Consider the following 17,750-nt stretch of genomic DNA (forward strand, 5'->3'; position numbering starts at 1 on the left):
GCTGGACGACCGGTCACTGATGAACACCTTTCATCACTCGCAGGGGCTGTAGACTGGCGCGCTTGGCTGTTCTGAACATGTTTTGATTTTACCACGTCTGCCGGGGGAGGGTTGAACCCTGCCACTGAGTCCAGACCGGATCGCCCAAACATGACCTCATTTACGGATGGCGATGCTGATCGAGGCCTTTGGAGGCTCTTGGAGCGACCAAACAGTCTAAACTACGTTCATCGCAGCGTGTATCGAAGCACCCGACTTGGCGATACTTTCATCAAGCAAGTCCGCCATGCTGCTATGACCAGTCACAGGTCGAGAGTAATAATAGTGAGCGGCGGGAAATGGTGCCCATCAATGCTGCTGTATCACCCGAGATTACCTACATAACGGCGGCGAGGCGAATGGCACAACATGGAGATCTCGGCCGAAGATGGTCGCAATGCCCATGTTTCCCGACTTGGAACGGGAACAATTTGCATCGCTGTCGATATGTGGCGGTGCAGCCCTATCATCATTCGGACTCTTCCAGTAAGAAATGGCCGTTTTGTTTCATGAGGCTTTGCCAATGGATTGGGAATGTTGGACTGGCCCCCCGGTATTACCCAATCTCCGTACCATTGCAGAAGAAAGAAGGATCCGCGACTTGGGCCGATGAAAGTGGCTCTGAATGGCCACACATACACTCCGACTTGCCGTCCGTCCATGCACGAACGAACGATGGTGAAGGGGACGGATATTGGCCGATGGGGAATATTGAAAAAATTAGATGGACGACGAGCGGCTGTGCAAAAAGAAGTCGATATCCTCCGAACCCCATCGGCAAATGCAACAAGCTCGTGAAAACAAACGAATTGTTTCTTAGGTCCTTGTCAAGATATGTACCCCGCAGCGCGAACATCTCGACCCATCGGCCGCCCCCCTTTATCCCGCCCGCGTTATCTTCTTTTGCACAATCCCGAGATGAGATTGTTTTTTCGCGAGAGCTCCGAGGGAGCTTTTGTTTCTCAAACCCTGGTCGTTGCTTGTTTCTACACTCAGATACCTCTTCTAATCCTTGTCCGCAAGTCGAAGCAAGGAACGGGGGGGGGGGGGGGGGGGCTTGACCGGCACCGCGATCCCCTCCTCCCGCTCAACGACGGTGATTTAGCCTGGAAGGCCCGACTGCAAAGCCTTGCATTTTCCCGACCAATCTCCACGACCAATTGGGCATCTTGGGTTGTCGTCGCCGAGCACGGCTTCTGGGGGCAGACGTCGACATCAGAAACAAAGTGCGGCTACTTCTGATCGTGGCGTTTCTTAGTGCAAGCCCATCCCCACTCGAACGGTTCCTACGTTGCCCTACGGTCTACCGCCTGTCTCGATGTCCGCCCTACATCTTGTGGGACAGTGGGAGTGAACGGTCGTTAGTAGCGTCGCATTCCAAAGCACACTTGGAGTGGAGGGTCTCAGGCCTATCGCAAACGACATCTGCTGGCCCTTCATCCCCGTGCATATGCTCCTGCAGCGCCCCAGTCCTCGCAACCGACTCAGGGCTGGGGATTGTGTGACGGCTCTGGGCGTGTCCGGCAGAGGCTTGTACCCATGAGGAAACGTTTGGCTCCATTGGCGATGCTGCAATAGCAACGCTGTTAAGCCTTCTCATAATTTGTAGCTGGGTCCACGCGAACTTCTTGTAGCTACGCGAGGAATGACAGCTTTCATAACTCGAGAGCTCCTCTCCGGGAGCAAAAAAGTGTTCCGATTAGTAGCCAGTCAGCCGTGGATATCCTAGTTCTCGTCACGACGACAGCATACACCTTTTCTGCCGCTCTGCCGGTCTCGAAATTTGGCGCGGAAGAAGACATACTGACCCGGAAAATATCTTATGCCCGGTCTCGATGCGGGTGAGGGACTATTTTGCAACTATGGCGACGTCCCTCGTCCAATGTACTTTCATAACTCTCTGAAGGGATCTTTGGCTAGTCCTTGCGAGATTCTTCTCGGTAGAAAGGTTTGCGGCCGCAGATACACGTTCTTGCCTCGCTTGTGGTTCGACCGACTTTGATGATACTTTGGCAGGCCAGTTCTCGAGATCGCAGACACACAGATCCCATCGATAGGCAAACGCAAGCCTACGCAGATATCATCGGCGGTACGGCAAAGCACTCTAGAATGCAACGGCAAGTAGTAGACCGCGTGCTGACAGGGTGACTGGATTCGCCTCCTTGGTTCCCCCTGATCAAGGCACCGAGGACCTAACTAGGTAGTCAATATTGTCGCGTCCAACGCCGTCGCTGTCATCCATACTGGGGGCCGCCACTTTCAGGGCCCCTTGTGTCTATCAATCCCTAGACCCAGACGGCGTGCTCCTCCCCGCCTCGATCACAATGTCCGTGGGCGGCGTCGACGACGACGACTGTCGTGGACACTGGACAGCAACTCTTGCGATGACGAACGTATCACAGAAAAGGGGGCGCAAGACCATCTTTCGTACGATTATGATGGTCGGGTCTGGATGTTTCCTGCTACGACGACTCGCGCGACTGTCAGAGCAAGGAGTTCTTGAAACCCTCTCCCCCTCCTCCGCTCACTATAGAGTCGTATTGAATCGCAAGATTCTTTCCGAAGCAAAAGTGGAGCTAGGGTCGTAGGGACAAGAAACCTTTTTTCTCTCCTCTTCCCTTGGCCGTTGCCTGTGGGAGCTGGTAAGCAAGCACGCCAGGACGGCTTGGCTGAGCTTCTATTCATATTCTCAACGTGTTTGGTGTTTGTCAGTACCATAGCACGCTGCGACGCCGGCCTCGTCAGTCGACACGCGGGCGGGCGTATCTTTCCCATACTCCCTCCACCACCGCCAACATTTGCCTCGCCCACTCTTGGCCACACTCCACTTGTCTTCATCAGAAAAGTGTGAAACTGGCGAGAATCCATCACAGCAAGATTACGACGTGGGTTCTTTCCACGACTGCATAGAACCTACGGCACTTGGACCCCTTCTCCACTTCCTCGCCGGTGTCGTCAACGTGCTTGATCCCCATCCGGTACAGACTTCCCCGGGTCCATGATCCATGAGCAATATCACGAGAAGGCAAGATGAGAAGATGGCGGCCATGGCCATGCTGCCGTAGGGCCAATACTTGAGGGTCGAGACTGAGTGATCACCAACCCGCGCAGGGCCGAAGGCTCCGGAGATCTCGGGCCTTACCAGTCTATGGCCGTCGATGGCTTCTTTTCTTTGAATCGACGGTCGTGGGTTTAACCTTACGTATGTAGCAGTTGTCCCGGTGATAACATATATCCAACACGACGGCACGGACAGCAGCGACGGCGGCGGCGACGAGGTTACCTGTTCTTTTACTGACGCCACTACCTACAGCTTGATTTTGACAGAAGGGGAGGGTGTGTATACGGGTTGCAGACGCGACGGCGATCAGAGCTTGATAGGTGGCACCCCTCCTCTACCTGCTCTTTCTCTCGGTCTCTGGTTGTATTCCTCTTCTGGAGGCTCTCTCTCTCTCCCTCGCTCATGCTTCCCTGCCATGGGACGTACGGCGTGCGGGAGCATCAACGGCCTTGGGGCCGTGGACAGTTAACCTTGATCTTAAGACCTTGGATCTTAAGACCAAATCCACTTGGGCAATGATTTGAATGGCCCCATTCCCATCCACATCCCCCCTCCATCACACTTGAACTCACGCCCCTTCACCCCCCCCTTTTAACTCTGCAAATCTGCAACGATGCCGACAGTGTGCTGTAGCGAACTGTGTTAATGCCGTCGTACTCTTCGGATGTTTTTTTTCTTGTGCTAATCTGCTTGCTGGGTTGCCACGCCTTCGGTGAACCCCCGGAGCCCCTCTCTCTCTCTTTCAAAGCTCGCCTGGGTTTTTCGGGGTCTATCCGTACTTACCTGCTTGATCCTCTCGCAAATGAGCAAAGGCAGCGGGATCTGGGTTGAGAGCTGGGGAGGGGGGTGGTGGTGGTGGTTCAGGTTTCTTTGGTCCTTGGTCCTTGTTTCTATCCGGCAGACATGCCCGGCGGGACACTTCAAGACTTGTACGGGCAGGTCGCAAAGCTAGCCTTCACAACGATTCAACGATCGAACCCTCGCGTGCGGTCCTCTGCCTCATATCGTTTCCGCCCACTACCATCACGACACAAACGACCATACGCACAAGCTATCCCGCTGCCCGCCATCTCTGGCCCGCGATCCGCGTCCAAACGTGTCACCCATCACGCGGTCCGCTGCTTCTCTCGGGGGGAGGAAGGAGGTAAGCACGGTAGGTAGGTAGGAGGAAGGTGTGGAAAAGCCGTTGAACTAACCCCCAAGCAACGCACCCCGGAAAGCGTAGCAGCGAAGAGCAAAGAGTAGGTATCCGTAGTGTAGAGTAGTATAGTACAGATTAGAGCTCCTCTGGATAGAGTAGCACCCGTTTCTCAGTAGCTCTGGAGGGGGAAGGGGGGTTACTTTCCCCTTTCTGCTTTCACTCTTGCTCTCTCTTGAGTCTTTGCTACCCTTGAATTCAGAGTTGCACAATTGTCCCCTTTCTTTTTTGCTACACTGACTTGGGGCTGGCCTTGCCTTGCCTTGCCTTGCCCCTCCTTTTTACCCCCCTGTGCTAGAAACTAGAGCTACCTTGTGCCTTGCCTACGAGCTCTTCCGTAGGCGACGGGCGGCAGCCTTCCATCATCCCCCCCTGATTTTAAGGCAGGAAGCCGAGAAGCTGGCCGAGTAGAGAGGTTAGTTGACAGGGCTTCGATGAGGGGGTTGTTGACAGGAGAGAGAGAGAAGAGTGAGTGAGTGAAGTGAATGTATGTATCAGTATGAAAATGCTACGGTAAGTCGGTACACAGTACAATACAACGTAACCTCCTTCCCCCCCCCCCCGCGCCTGCGGGCGCGAGTGGGCACTGAACAGGCGAGATTTGAAGAGAGAGAGATATATCTGTGCTTGGGCTGGGTTGCGTTATATTCTGCGTGATTTGAGGGATGAACGTCTCAGGATGGTCGTCACCGTCGTTGTCAAGTTTGGGATATTGCAGGAAAGAGGAGTGCTCGTAGAGAGGATATGAACAGTTGAAGAAACGTGTGGTTCTGTTGATGGGAATGTCCGCGAGGAAGGGAGGTCAAGTTTCTGTTCAGTGACTGAATCCCCAGCCCGTTTGTTCTTGGTTCTCTTGTGAATTTTTTTATAAAAAAATTTTTGATCTTTATGCTGGTAGGCTGTACGTTCTCTCGTCTCTCTATTCGTGCGTACCGGAGGAAGCTGTCTGGGTCGGGCCTACTCGCCATCTCTTCTCTTCTCTTCTATCGAGGTATTAAATCTGCGCATACTCTTCTCTCGTGGTATATCGCCCTGAATTCTGTGATATCGTTCGCATGGATGGATGGCTGGCTGGCTGGCTGGATGGATGGATGGACGAGTCCCCTGAGAGGCAAGAACAGATGCCGTCGTCGGATTCCGAAATGGTTTGGGAGGGGGTTCAAGCGAGATGGAAGCTGCGGTGTACCGTCGGGCGCCAGTGTCATCACATATTCGTCGTTAACTTGCTCGGCTCAGGGGAGGGTTCATCAGACCCTGAAATTGAAGTTCAAGGTCTAGATAGTACATGGTCATCTCCGTACACCGAGCTCAGAGCTTCAAGGTGAGGGAATTAGGCACTACTACTCCTGTGGTGTTCCCCGTACATACATACCATGGATACGGGTTTTCCCCCGGCTCGAATATCACATCTCCTTGATCCTTACACTGATCTTGTTGCCCCCCGTCTTTTATGTCTCTATTGTATCTGTACGGATATACTTCGTACTCCGCAGTATGTTCATTTAATCAATCGAGTTCGGCAGTCGGGGGGACAGACGGGGAAAGGGGCATTGGGGATTATTCGATCCGAGAGGAATCTGGGAGTGGGAGATTGAGGACGGGATATCCGAGATAGGGGAAAGAGGAGGCCAGAAGGATCAAGGCAAGTGAACACGGCTTAGCTATCCTATTGAAATCCTCCTTCGCCCGAAGTATGCCAGGTCTTCTTTTGCCGTGAGTATAGCTAGAATCAAAGGGAATGCCCAAAAGTCAAGCACTGGACGGAGGAGAGGTTCCGAGACGGGGAGAGAGAGTGGCCAAGTAACCTGGAAAGGGAGAAGAGGAGGGTTATGATCTGGCTGCCATCTGGCCCCTACATCTACCTGAAGTCATGTGAATACCGCAAACCCCAGCCACCGCATATTTTCCTGGAGGAACTACTGCCAAAGGGGGGCTTTGAATTTTTAACTTTGCCTTGGCGATTTAGCTTGTACTACTGGTGATGCCAGCACCGCGAGAGCAACAACCCTCGCACTCAGGCAATCGGCCGTAATCCCAAGATCTTTCAGGACTGGAGTAGAGGCAGTGAACAAGAGAAAGGGTGATGGAAATTGGAGAGACCGAGGTGAACAAAGCTATCGGTCGCATAACAGGCCGGTGCCTTCCTTGTCCATCACCTGAATCGAAAGCCGATCATCATAGAGAGAAAGGGGAGGGGAGGGAGGGGGGGGGGGGGGGGGGGGGTCAACGATTCTTGGGCCGGCATGCTGCTGGACACCTGCCTCTTCATCACATCACAGCACCACACATCACGGTCCCTCAGGTTCCAGTCAAGTGTTTGTACGCTGTAGTTCATTAACAGCATCGTCTTCTCAGACCTTCATCGTCCCAATCATTCTATCGTCATCTCCAAGTTTGCAATGCTATCAAGCGGTATCATGCCCCCTTCTACCTAAAGGTGAACACCCCGTCCGATTGTACCCAGATAATCCCATCCAGTTCACAGTGAACCTGCGTTTCGTTCAGTCATCGTCGCTGTCCTCTTCCTGGTCCACCAACGCCATTTGAACAAAGTTTCTGATCCAAGCCTGCTGCGCTGCGTCGAGCTCGCCGGCACCCAGACCCTCTCTCATATCGGGGTCAAAGTCTTCATGCCGACGAGGCGGCGCGCCCCGTCGAGCCTCCTGCTGCTGGTTCTGTCCTGCTCCGCCTCTGTTATTACCACGACCGCCACCACGGCCTCCACCACGGCCTCCACGTCCGCCACGTCCACCTCGAGCCACCGGGAACCCTCTTCTCGCAGGAGCAGGCGGTGCCTGCGGCGCGGCTGGCGGGACGGGACCGTGGAGTGCCGCTCCGATTCCTGCTCCTCCTCGACCTCCCCTGGGAGCTGGATTGGCTTCTATGCGTAAAACGAGCGGTCCCTCTCGAGCAACACCACCCGCCGCCGGAGGACGTGCTGGCTGGTCCGCATCGTTCGCCTCCGTATCTGAATCGCTGTCATCCGGCTCTTCGATCTCGGGGACAAGGTCAATAACCTGAACCGGCTCCCTGGGAGGAAACGGCATCTCCAAAAGCCGCTCGATCTGCACTGGTTGAGCTCCACCAGCGTAGCCAATGTCGACATTGTCACCATCGCCACCTTCAAGCTCCCACAAGCGCATATAGCAGGAAGTGACCTTGCCATTGGGCTGTTCATTGAAATGGGCGTATGGGTTTCTCGGATCGAGCCAGGCCGAACATAGATAGCAAAAGTGGGAGGCGCAGCGGAAGCAGATCATATGGTTGCAGCCGTGAGTCTTCTGTGCCGGTACACCACACGTAGGGCAAGGCGTCGTGTGCAGGTTGATGTAATCGATCGAGGCCTGCTCCTCTTCGGAGAGCTCGCCCGTGTCTCGCTTGGGCGTACATCTGATGAACTCGCCATGCCATGACTGGTAGCAGCGGCTGCAGAAAGCGAAGCCACAGTCTTCGCAGATGGCCAGCAGATCTCCAGTCTCGAAGCTCTTCTTCGCCTTTTTCTTCTTCTCGCCCGCGCCGTCTTCCCCGTCAGCGTCGATCTCGTCTTCCGTCTCCTCATCCGAACTCCCATCGATCGTCTCAAGTCCCTCGGGCTTCCTGTGCTTCTTGGACCTGGCCGCGCCCTGGCACCACGACCGGGGGCAGTAGATCGTGTCCTTGTCGGATTCGAGCTCGTTCTTGTACTTGAGCGTCACGTAGCGAGTCACCGTATCTTGGGGCAGTCCCATCTGGAGCAGTTCACTAGGACTGATCGAGGTTTTGACCTTTCTCTTTTTGCTCTTGCCCGGGCCTCGTGCCGCTTCGGCGCGCTCTTTGGAACAGTTCGGAGCGAGGCAGCGGACGGTCGCCAAGTCTCCTTCCGTAATAGCATTACTGTAGAACTCCTGCAAGCACTGAGTACAGAAGATGTGCCCGCAATCAAGCATCTTGTGACACATTGCGCCCTTCTTGGGATCTGCCGATGGTAAGCGTTAGCAGCCACGAACTTTTGGGTGCGGAGGACAAGCATACCCAGACAAATACCACAATCGAAGGTCTCCTTCTCGAATGCCGCCCGAGCAGCCTCAATGTCGTAGTCCAGAATGGCAATCTTGTGTAACGGGTCGATCTCCAGCGCGCCAGCTTCGTCAACCATGCCAAAAACCTCGTCGGCCGCTTGCTGGATCTGGTCAATGTAAGAAAAGACGATCATGTCGCGACCCATCTCCTCCCATAATCTCGGTCCGTCGTCCTCCAACTTCTTGGTCACAGGTTCGGAAATCCACGGCGGCGATGTGCTAATGCTGACGCTCGGGGGCTTATCGGAGGGGTAGCCCTTGGGCAAACCCATGCGGATCACGACGGCCGGAAGGTGCGAGAGCTCGTGGGAGTCGACTCGAGGTTCGACGCCGGGAACCTGGGCGGCGGCTTTGTCGTCGGCATTGGAGGCGGCCGGGAAGGTGACCGTTACGGGTTGCGCGGGATGAACGGGTAGCTCGATGGTGAAGCAAAAGGGCAGGTGATCGTCGAGCTCGATTTCGGGGAAGATTGCCTGCAGAGAGCTGAGCTCATCCTGGCGCGGGTCATCGCTATCGTCATCCATGGCTACTGGTCGGAAGGCGCGTATTTCATGCTTTGAGGAAAATAAAAATCAAAGCCTGCCAAGAAGTCGTCAAAAAGCGAGTGGGTTCTTGCGCTCGTGTGAATTAGCGACGAACATGGGAGATGGGTATTTGAACGCGGAGAGACGACTGGTGGCGAAAGTCGCAAAGTTTTGGTGGTGTTGGCGAGTGCGTTGTGGTGATGATTGGAAATAAACTGGGGACGGTCGCGGAACCCGCGAGAAGTGCGACTGGCTACGACGGGACCATTCTTCTCTTTTCTTCTTGGGCCAAAGTGTAGGTAGTTTAGCGCGGGTAATAGGAAAGAGAGATCGCGGCTGCAAAGAGCGCCTGGATCCAAAAAAATGGCTGACGGTCTGTTCGGACAGACAATGAAATGATGACTCTTTGGCCGTTGGAATCGCGGGGCAAAAAGAGGCAGCAAAAAAGAATGACGGTGGGGTCATTCGTTATCAGTCAGTCCTCGGCCGATAGGAGTGACAAAGAACACAACCCACCTCAGGTAGGGAATGTGGAAGGCACGAAGGGTCCAGGCTGACCTACACTTCAAGCCACAAAGCCACAGAACATTTACCTTTTACTGAGCCGCGCTGGCGGGGAGATGGAAGCTCCCGATTGGCCCGAGCTCGGAGCTATGCAACCTGACGTATTTATGCAAGTACACAAGAAAGAAGAAATAGAAGCTTGGCTGTAGAAGGACCCGGTGCACTCTGCACAGCTGCACTTTGACATTTCCAGAGTGCTGTGCACCACGATCCGCGACGTCTGCTCTAACTTTACCAGCCCCTAGGAGGAGCCAGTCAGTCAGTCAGCCCAGCATCTCTCGATCGCCCAACCTCTTTCTCTTGCTGCCGAGGCACATGGAATCTCGCCTTTAAGAACACTCCAGATCCCTCTCGTTATTCCCTCCCCCTTCAAGAAAAAAGAGCCGTCACATCGAAACTCAGGGTCGGGCAAATGCAGTCGAGTCGAAAACCATGGACCAAGACACGAGACCACTAGCTTCTCTCTCCCTGACACACGTCTACTATGTGAGACCAGACCCAGGGAACAACCTACCTTACTACCAAGTGACTTAGCTAAACTAAACCTCAAAACTTACCAGGACCCCGACGATTCCCTCTCCTTCCTTTGCGCATGGCTCGCCCTGCTCCCGCAAGCCCTCTGCATCGTCTACGCGACCCTGATCTGGTCCACCCGCGAAGTCGAAATCGCCCTCATGTTCGCCGGCCAGCTAGGCTGCGAAGCCATCAACTTCGCCCTGAAGCGCCTGATCAAGGAGGAGCGCCCCCGCCGCATCCACGGAAAGGGCTACGGCATGCCCAGCTCCCACGCCCAGTTCGTCGCCTACTGGTCCGTCTTCCTCGTCCTCTTCTTGCTGGTCAGGCACCGTCCCTCGTCCGCGCGGCGGCACCACCGGCCGTACTCGCTCGTCGAGCGCGTCGTGGTCAGCGTCGCCGCGCTGGGCATCGCTGCTGCTGTGGCGTGGAGCCGGATATACTTGAATTACCATACCGAGAAGCAGGTGATGGTGGGGTGCTTGGCCGGGACGGTGTGTGCTATCGGCTGGTTCTTGGTCACGGCTATTGCGAGGGACTTTGGGCTCTTGGCCTGGGGCCTGCAGACGCCTGTTGCGCGGCTGTTCAGGTTTCGGGATCTGGTTGTGGAAGAAGACCCATGCCAGGCTGGCTGGGATAAGTGGGAGGAGAGGCGTGTTGAGGCAGACCAGCAGAAGACGAAATGACAGAAGAGCTGCGTTGGCTTATTGCGTTATGGAGTTCCGCAGAGCCTTGAGCATCAAAATAAATCAAATGCATTACCGCGGGCTTTGCTATTCAACTGTGCGTTAGTGATAGCCGGCCTTGCCGATTCTCTGCACAATAGTCTCGTGATCCCCTCAAAACGCCATTAGGGGCACCCCATGATACCGTCAGAGGGTTGAACCCATATTCTGGTAAAGAGTGAGGAATTTCTCGGATAGAAAGGCAGGGTGAGTGTGGAACAATGTGGTTTCTCTTGAGAGCTGGGCCCCAATTAGGTTGATTCTCCAAGCTACGTAAAGCGGGAAAGCCTCAGCCTTGTTATGGGTATCGCCTCCTCACTGTGGCTTTCATTATGTCAGCGCAGACTTTCTACCACGTCAGGAGACAGTTCGACACTTAGTGTGCGTTCAGTGAACCACTAATGTCCCGACCTCATGTCAGTCAGCTTACTAGACTTCAGTTGTGGTGTGCGAGGTGGCTAGCATTTGTCACGGTTTCACAAACGTGGTTCGACGACATCATGATTATTTTGAGCTCTTTGGTTCATTGAGCTATCTCTTCTGTGATGTAGAGCCCTCTAGTGGCCTTTACCTCCGCTCACCCAAGTCCGTCTCGTAGCTAGTCATACCGTCATCATTGCCATCCTTCCATTTGGTAGTCCGAGACTCTTGATTCCTCCTTTTACTGGGTTCTCCTACAGTCCAATGAAAGCCTTGTCCCCCCCCCCCCCCCCCCCCCAGATCGTACACAATGTGCCTTTTGAGGCACATCGCCATAAGAGATAAAGAAACAAACAATATGTAGACGTTATTAGTCATACAGGTATCTCCGCATAGAAACGCCGTCCAATGAAATAGTAAATATAAGAGAAAATAATTCGCCAACAACTCCGTTCAGTAGCCGAGAAGCTGCATCATACGCTTTTTACCGGTTTAGTCGAGTGTCTATAACGGGTTTTTTTGGGGGGGGTTTTTTTGTAGCGCGTGCGATAAACGCCAGTGTTGGTACAGTTGGCGGATCAAGTTTAGATCCAGTTGCGCTTGTCGTGTTCAGCGGAACATTGGCAATTCTGCTTGGTGCATCTGACCGGCGACTTCTTTCGTTGCGCAGGGGTGTTAAAGCCAACACCCTGAGGGCTGGTCACCCTCGTCTTTTGAGGGCTCTCAGGCCTGTAGACCGCCGGGCTGAGAGTGAGCTGCTCCGGCTCTTGCTCCTTGATCTGGGACTGCCTGGGTACAGTGACCTTGGGAACGGACGGAAGTGTCTTCATCCGCAAATCTTTTTGAGATCGGATGGGAGAGGACGAGACCAAGGTAGCATCCTCCTCAGAGTCGGATGAACCGCTGTCGCTCAGGACGTCTACCTGCGCCAAGGGGCTGGGCCGCTTGGGAGGCATGTCGTCCTGCTCATCAGGGTAGCTCAAGCTGTTCACGCTGGCATTGTTCTGGAAGTACTGTGAGTTGGGCGGAGGCATGTCATCGACGTTCGACAGCCGCAGGCCAATCTGCACGGTCGCTGAAGATGCGAGCGATGAATCGCGACGATGGCGGATTCCCTGAGGATGGAGGGATGGTGGAGGTCTGAGTAACATCATCTCGTCCTCGTCGGGAATTCTCGCTCCCGGGGCGTATGTCTTCGCCGGTAGCAGAGTGATTGACTTGGTGTTGTTGTTGTTGTTTTGTTGTTCAGATGGGAACAAGGAGTAGGACCTCTTGCGGCCATGAGCCTTGGGCACCTGGTAGGTTGATACCTGAACAGGCTCCGGCGTCCTCAGAGGTGAGCGAACCGGCTGCCACACAGCGTTGGATCGGAGAGGGTTGGCATAGGTGGGAGACCCAGAGGGACTCTCGATGCGTGCCTCCTCCTCCTCCTCCTTCTCAGGCACGAGGCTGTCGGTGCTGTCCATGCGTCGCAGCGAACGAGCCCGGCCGACAGGGTTCATCATGTGGTTTTCGTAATCATCGTCGCCATTATAGACACGAATGCCGGCCTTGAGTTTATTACGCTCCGACTCCCACTTGTCGCTTTGGCGGGGGCCGATAGTAGACAAAGTATTTGATCGCAAGAATAGATGCAGACCGCCAGTCAATAGGCCAGATACGTTGGCAACGACGGAGGCAATCATGGAGAGCGTCAGGGCCTGGCCAGTGGCACCTCGCTGTTCCGTGAAAGAGAGGTTGAAGAAGAAGGGGATGAGAAGAGTCTGCATTGATTAGTATGTAACTTGGATAAGGCGTGATAGTTTGGTACTCACAGTCGAGATGAAGGCGACTGCCAGGAAGTACACCATCCTAGAGGCGGCAATACGCTCGCTGTTCTCAATTCTGATGTTGTTGTGGAGACGGAAGAAGATGATCAGAGCCGAGCCCAGCAACGCCGCTGAGATGAAAGTGAGGAGTACAAAGCAGCCCTCCTTCCAGCGCTGGACAAACCAGAAAAGCGAGGCAAAGCAGAAGTTGGGAGGGCGGACGAAGAGGGTGACAAGGTAAGTAATGAGAAGAAAAGTGCCGACGATGGCGAGGCAAATGGTAACATTCCACTTGCCACGAGACGGCAGTGGGTTCTTTCGTAGAGACCGGATGGCCACCTCGAGAGCGAATACGAGTTGGATGTACGGGACAATGAAGACCGCTAGATCCGATTGTTAGCCAAGCTTCGGGGGTGAGTAGATGAGGGCTACGGACCAGGCAGCATCATTTGGGAGGTGATGGTGCAACCCAAGGTCAAGAGATGGTCGAGTCCAGTCGACTGTGCAATGGCAAAGACGATGCCTTGAACGACGATACCGACAGACAGGACGAGAGGAAACGACTCGGCAGGTCCTACAAAGGTGAACCCATGCGTTCTGGAACAGAGTGTTAGTCCATTGATCTGGCTCATCCGTGCCGGCAATGATGAGCATACCTGAAGCCGAACTTTTGGTTGTTCCTCTTGGCCGTCGCATAACCGTCCCAAAAAATACCAATTGCTGTTGCAAATGCGGCGATAACGTTGAAGACGGCGAGGATGATGGTCGAGGTTCGAATCGATTTGGCGGCTTGGAAGCGGAACTGGTTGATGATGGCTGATGTCGAGTTGTTGGTAGCCTTGAAGGGCCCTCGTAATGAATCCGCCACGCCATTACCGTCCGTCACGCTGTCATCGTCGGCCCTCGTCCACAAGTCGCCTCCATATCCCCAGCTATCCATCTCGTCGATTATTCAACTGGCACTGGTCGAAGAGATGAGCGCAGGCGTCGAGCCGCAGCGGTGCCAGATATTAATTCGCTTTCCTAACCATCTAATCCATAGAAGAGTCGATGTTGTGTCCCTGTCGTATAAGGAAGGTGTGAAGAGGTAGTTGATTTGAGGCGAAGAGGGATGGCGAGGAGAGTGAGGAGAAGAGGAGGAGGAGGATGGCGATCGTACGGATGGGATGGAGAAGTGAAAAGAGTAAGTGAAAAGACAGGATGGATGGTAATGGACTGCCGCTCTTGGACGAAGAAGGCGGACCAGACGAAACAGACACTAGGCGAAGTCGGGACCTACGAATAGAAACAAGGAGTAATAGGACCAGCCACTCAAGAGAAGGAAAGGGACCAGCCTGAAGGAGGGGAAAAAAGAGACCAGTTCCAAAAAGTCAGACGGGATGGAGGAGGAGGGAAGGCCGCATGAAGAGGTCAAAAGGCGATCACAGAAAGCGTGGCAGGGACAGAGAGGCCCACCTCAAGCAGGGGGCCAGGTAACATACTGCGTAGATAGTCGCAAGTTGCAAGGGACAGGCTCGGGAAGGGCCCCCGCGCGGGCCAGATGAGGTCCGGAGAGTTAGCCAAACCGCTAAATGGGGCCCAAGTCCAACTTTGGTCCAGGGTAACACGGCTGATGGATGGCCTCCCAGTCTACAGTCTACAGTCTACAGTCTATGTATGTACCAGAGTGGCAGAGAGGGCCAGAGCAAGGATGGAAAGACGGGCCATCCAGAAGACGGGGACAGGAACAGGAACGAGCGAATGAGACGCAGGCTGTACCTCGAGTCGACGTGCGACTGGATGATGGGCAGTGAGGGGCTCAGATGGGGCGAACGTCTCTTGACGTGCATGTTGCTGGTTTGGGCCCTTGGGGGTAGACTCGACGGGCCACCATACAGTCTCGACTTGTCACGTTCAGTGTGGTAGGTATCTTGGTCTTGGTCCTCGTAGAGAGGGCTCAAGACATGGAAGACAGGGCTGGGCGCGGGATGACAACCATGTTCGTCACACACTCAACGACCCCGCTGCCGACTCTCTGGCTGGGACTGATTTGGGATTCTTTCCCGTGCTTGCCTCTCAAGCCCCTTGCCTTCCAGCGGAGCAAGGTGCTCCAGCTGGACGATACGAAAGCCATGGGAACCTTGGGAGGAGGGGCTGAAGAGGAGAAAAACTGGGCTCTCACGCAGTCTCTCATCGCAAAAAGCCGGCGGAATGTGCTGAGGGTGCCTGAGGTGCAGCGTGTGTGTGCTGGAGCGATGCATGCGTCTCCTCCCGTCGATGCTCGAGGGGCCAGTGCCAGAGAGTGGGCGAGAGACTGAGAGTGAGGGTGAGGTTGGGTGAGGTTGAGGGCGCGCGCGCGAGAGAGAGAGAGAGAGAGAAAGAGAGAGAGAGAGAGAGACAGAGAGGGCTTGAGGCGATGGCATTGAGTGGCGATGAGGTGAAGCAGTGATGTAACACGTCTGGGTTTCGTAGTATAGCCCAAAATGCCTGAGCCCCTGGCTGTGAGGTTGAAGTCGACAAGGTTTGATGTTGGACTTGAGCCCCAAATCTGGGGGGCACTAGGAGACAACCTTTGTGCGCCTTGCTGTTCTAGGACTAGTGCAGTGTTGCCAAGTGAGTGGATCAAACCGCCGCAGGGATTGTGGAAGGGGCGGCTGATGGCGATGCCGAAACCTTTTTCGTTCCCTCTCCTCCAACCCTCTCTTCTCAACCCCTCCTTACAGTCTGCCACTCTGCCTACCCAATCGTGTCGTTTTCTGCGGCCCCATCTTTGCTCCGATGCTGTTTAATCTGGTCTGGTGTGCCGAGTTCCTCTGGAGATTCGGTGGATGCGAGAAGCTCTCCTCCACGCTGCAGATGGTAGATGGGTTGGGAATGGCCTCATGGATCACATCGGCCCAAAAACCCTTGGTTGGCAATCGATGTGTCCACAGCCACGTCAACGCAATCAAGCAGGACAACACATGAGGAACAACGCCCAGTACTGGAAGAGGCGCAGACCAGCCCGTTGGTGTGTATCGAGTCAGCGCTGCAACTTGCGAATTATGCCCGATCGTGAGTCGCTGCGGTCATGTACGGATACACTAGGGAGGCGCACGGAGAGGGCGGCGTCAACGTCAACGCCTAGCCAGTAGCCACCAGCCAGCCGTGCAAACACAATCCACACGGCGGGGCGGCTTCTCACTTCCTCATCGACTCGACCTGGCCCACTAGCCCTTTTCACGGGATGTTTCTGCCAGTCGGAGGGCCTGGGCTATTGCAGCTATCTTGGTCCTGGACTCCTGCACGTGTCTACCCTTGTCACGGGGCTCGGTGTTGCCAGGGCATCCGTTGCAAACCTTTCTCAATCTCAAATATCTCGAGCCAGGCTGCCTGAGGAGGACTGAGGGAGAGCTTCCAAGTTCGAACAGGGCGCCATCCAATGGTTCCCATACCGTCTGGTAATCGACCAGCCTATGGTGAGCGAATCGAATCCCGTTGACGGTTGATCAAGTTCGTCTGTTTCCACAGATTTTCGAGCGATGAGGCAGATGCCGTGTCACCTGAGCTGAGATGGCCTGCACAGGGGCTCGGACGAGGGCCAACGACAAGGATCGATGCCGTCAACAGCCCTGCTGAGCATGCACACTTACATCAGGCTATTCCTTCCACGGCTAGGGTAATGCTGTTTTGACGGCACCGAGCCCTGCGAGCACAGTAGGCCCAGATCTGTCTGGCACGTCAGACCTCCCTAGCCCCATACGAAATGTGACGGCGTTGCGACTGGCGGCATGTCAAAAGTGACGAGACAAGCAAGACATGCACCTTGCGCGAACTACTGAGGAGGAACACGCGAACGTCCATCATCCGTCGCTTGGGGGCGGGCGTGGCGGGGAAGGGCGATCCCTCGACGTTTGCCACGGGACGCCTATAGACGATGGCGCGTCCGTCGTAATCTCTTGAAGATCACCGAGTTATCCTTTGGATTTTTGAGTCGAGAGTCCCTTGGTTCCCCTCATTGACAGCTGATACGATCTGCGAGGGGGAAAAAAGAGGGCCATCCGTGATAGTTTTCGAGCGACTCCAACACAACGGATACACGGGGACAAACTCAAAGACTAGTCAGTAGTGCGACACTATTCTTCCGAAGACAAGAATGACGCCAACCCGCATCAGGTGCCAATGGCCGTCAAACACTTTAATTAATCTCCAACATGTCAACCCTACGGATATTGAGGCCGCTGCTAGCTTGGGGCACTAGTCACAACCTTGAACCGAATCTTCAACGCTTGGCTGCATCGCCCCCACCGACCAAGAATGCCCGCCGTGACCAACTAGCCGGTGGAATATGGTTGCTCCGAGATGATGAGGGACTACACTCTACGCGGGCTTGTGGCCGTCGCCGCGCCCTAAGCCCACCTCGCATCACTGGGGCTCGCCAGCGTCCCGTCAGTCCGGGGAGACCCACGTTGGCTGCTGATCCGGTCCTCGCCGTCGATCAAACGGGATTTTCAGACTGATGTACAGCCAAGGGACGGACATCGCGACTACCCCTCCGCGGTCGCCATCTTACGATGTCCAATTATAGCGGACAGGGCCAAATCCCTCGCCCGAACTCGCTTGCCACTCGCAGATTCCACGTTGCCGCTTTCTTCCATTTGAGGGTTCCATGATTCTATGGTTCTCGACGGTGCCACGGGTGCTTGCCGCTTCTCCCGAGCCGCACTTGGGATTCGACTTGGCCACATCACCAACCTCGCACGGCAGCTTATCAGTCGACTGGCTTCACGGGTCTTGACCGACGTCATGAGAAGCTGCCTTTAGGAAGTCACTGCTTGAGGATCACCAACGCAATCTTCTTGGCAACGTTGCCACCTCCACC

General features: G+C 54.9%; 3 protein-coding genes across 3 annotated transcripts; 1 reads left to right on the forward strand and 2 right to left on the reverse strand.

Annotated features, from left to right (window-relative positions):
- Positions 1-6,799: 6,799 nt before the first annotated feature.
- BDP81DRAFT_305890 (RWD domain-containing protein) lies at positions 6,800-8,880 on the reverse strand (the record flags this gene model as incomplete). The annotated part of the gene is made up of 2 exons (XM_060583220.1): positions 6,800-8,253; positions 8,310-8,880. The coding sequence occupies 2 exons, from the start codon at positions 8,878-8,880 to the stop codon at positions 6,800-6,802; spliced, it is 2,025 nt and encodes a 674-aa protein (XP_060451655.1).
- Positions 8,881-9,876: 996 nt separating this feature from the next.
- Positions 9,877-10,643, forward strand: BDP81DRAFT_444321 (PAP2 superfamily protein; the record flags this gene model as incomplete). The annotated part of the gene is made up of 2 exons (XM_060591822.1): positions 9,877-9,930; positions 10,005-10,643. The coding sequence occupies 2 exons, from the start codon at positions 9,877-9,879 to the stop codon at positions 10,641-10,643; spliced, it is 693 nt and encodes a 230-aa protein (XP_060451656.1).
- A 954-nt stretch (positions 10,644-11,597) lies between these two features.
- On the reverse strand, positions 11,598-14,319 carry BDP81DRAFT_401660 (uncharacterized protein). The gene is made up of 4 exons (XM_060588815.1): positions 13,567-14,319; positions 13,347-13,507; positions 12,917-13,293; positions 11,598-12,865 (listed from the first exon to the last, which is right to left on the reverse strand). The coding sequence occupies exons 1-4, from the start codon at positions 13,848-13,850 to the stop codon at positions 11,687-11,689; spliced, it is 2,001 nt and encodes a 666-aa protein (XP_060451657.1). The 5' UTR covers positions 13,851-14,319; the 3' UTR covers positions 11,598-11,686.
- Positions 14,320-17,750: the final 3,431 nt, after the last annotated feature.

This window comes from Colletotrichum phormii (genome assembly GCF_030913505.1).
Source record: "Colletotrichum phormii strain CBS 102054 chromosome Unknown BDP81scaffold_1, whole genome shotgun sequence".
NCBI classification, from domain to species: domain Eukaryota; kingdom Fungi; phylum Ascomycota; class Sordariomycetes; order Glomerellales; family Glomerellaceae; genus Colletotrichum; species Colletotrichum phormii.

Bases quoted from the DNA above. Each gene is read 5' to 3' on its own strand.
- BDP81DRAFT_401660 (XM_060588815.1), bottom strand. From the start codon at position 13,850: ATGGATAGCTGGGGATATGGAGGCGACTTGTGGACGAGGGCCGACGAT. The intron at 13,508-13,566 runs GTATGCTCATCA...ACTCTGTTCCAG, and splicing joins AACCAAAAGTTCGGCTTCAG to AACGCATGGGTTCACCTTTG. The intron at 13,294-13,346 runs GTCCGTAGCCCT...AATCGGATCTAG, and splicing joins CTCCCAAATGATGCTGCCTG to CGGTCTTCATTGTCCCGTAC.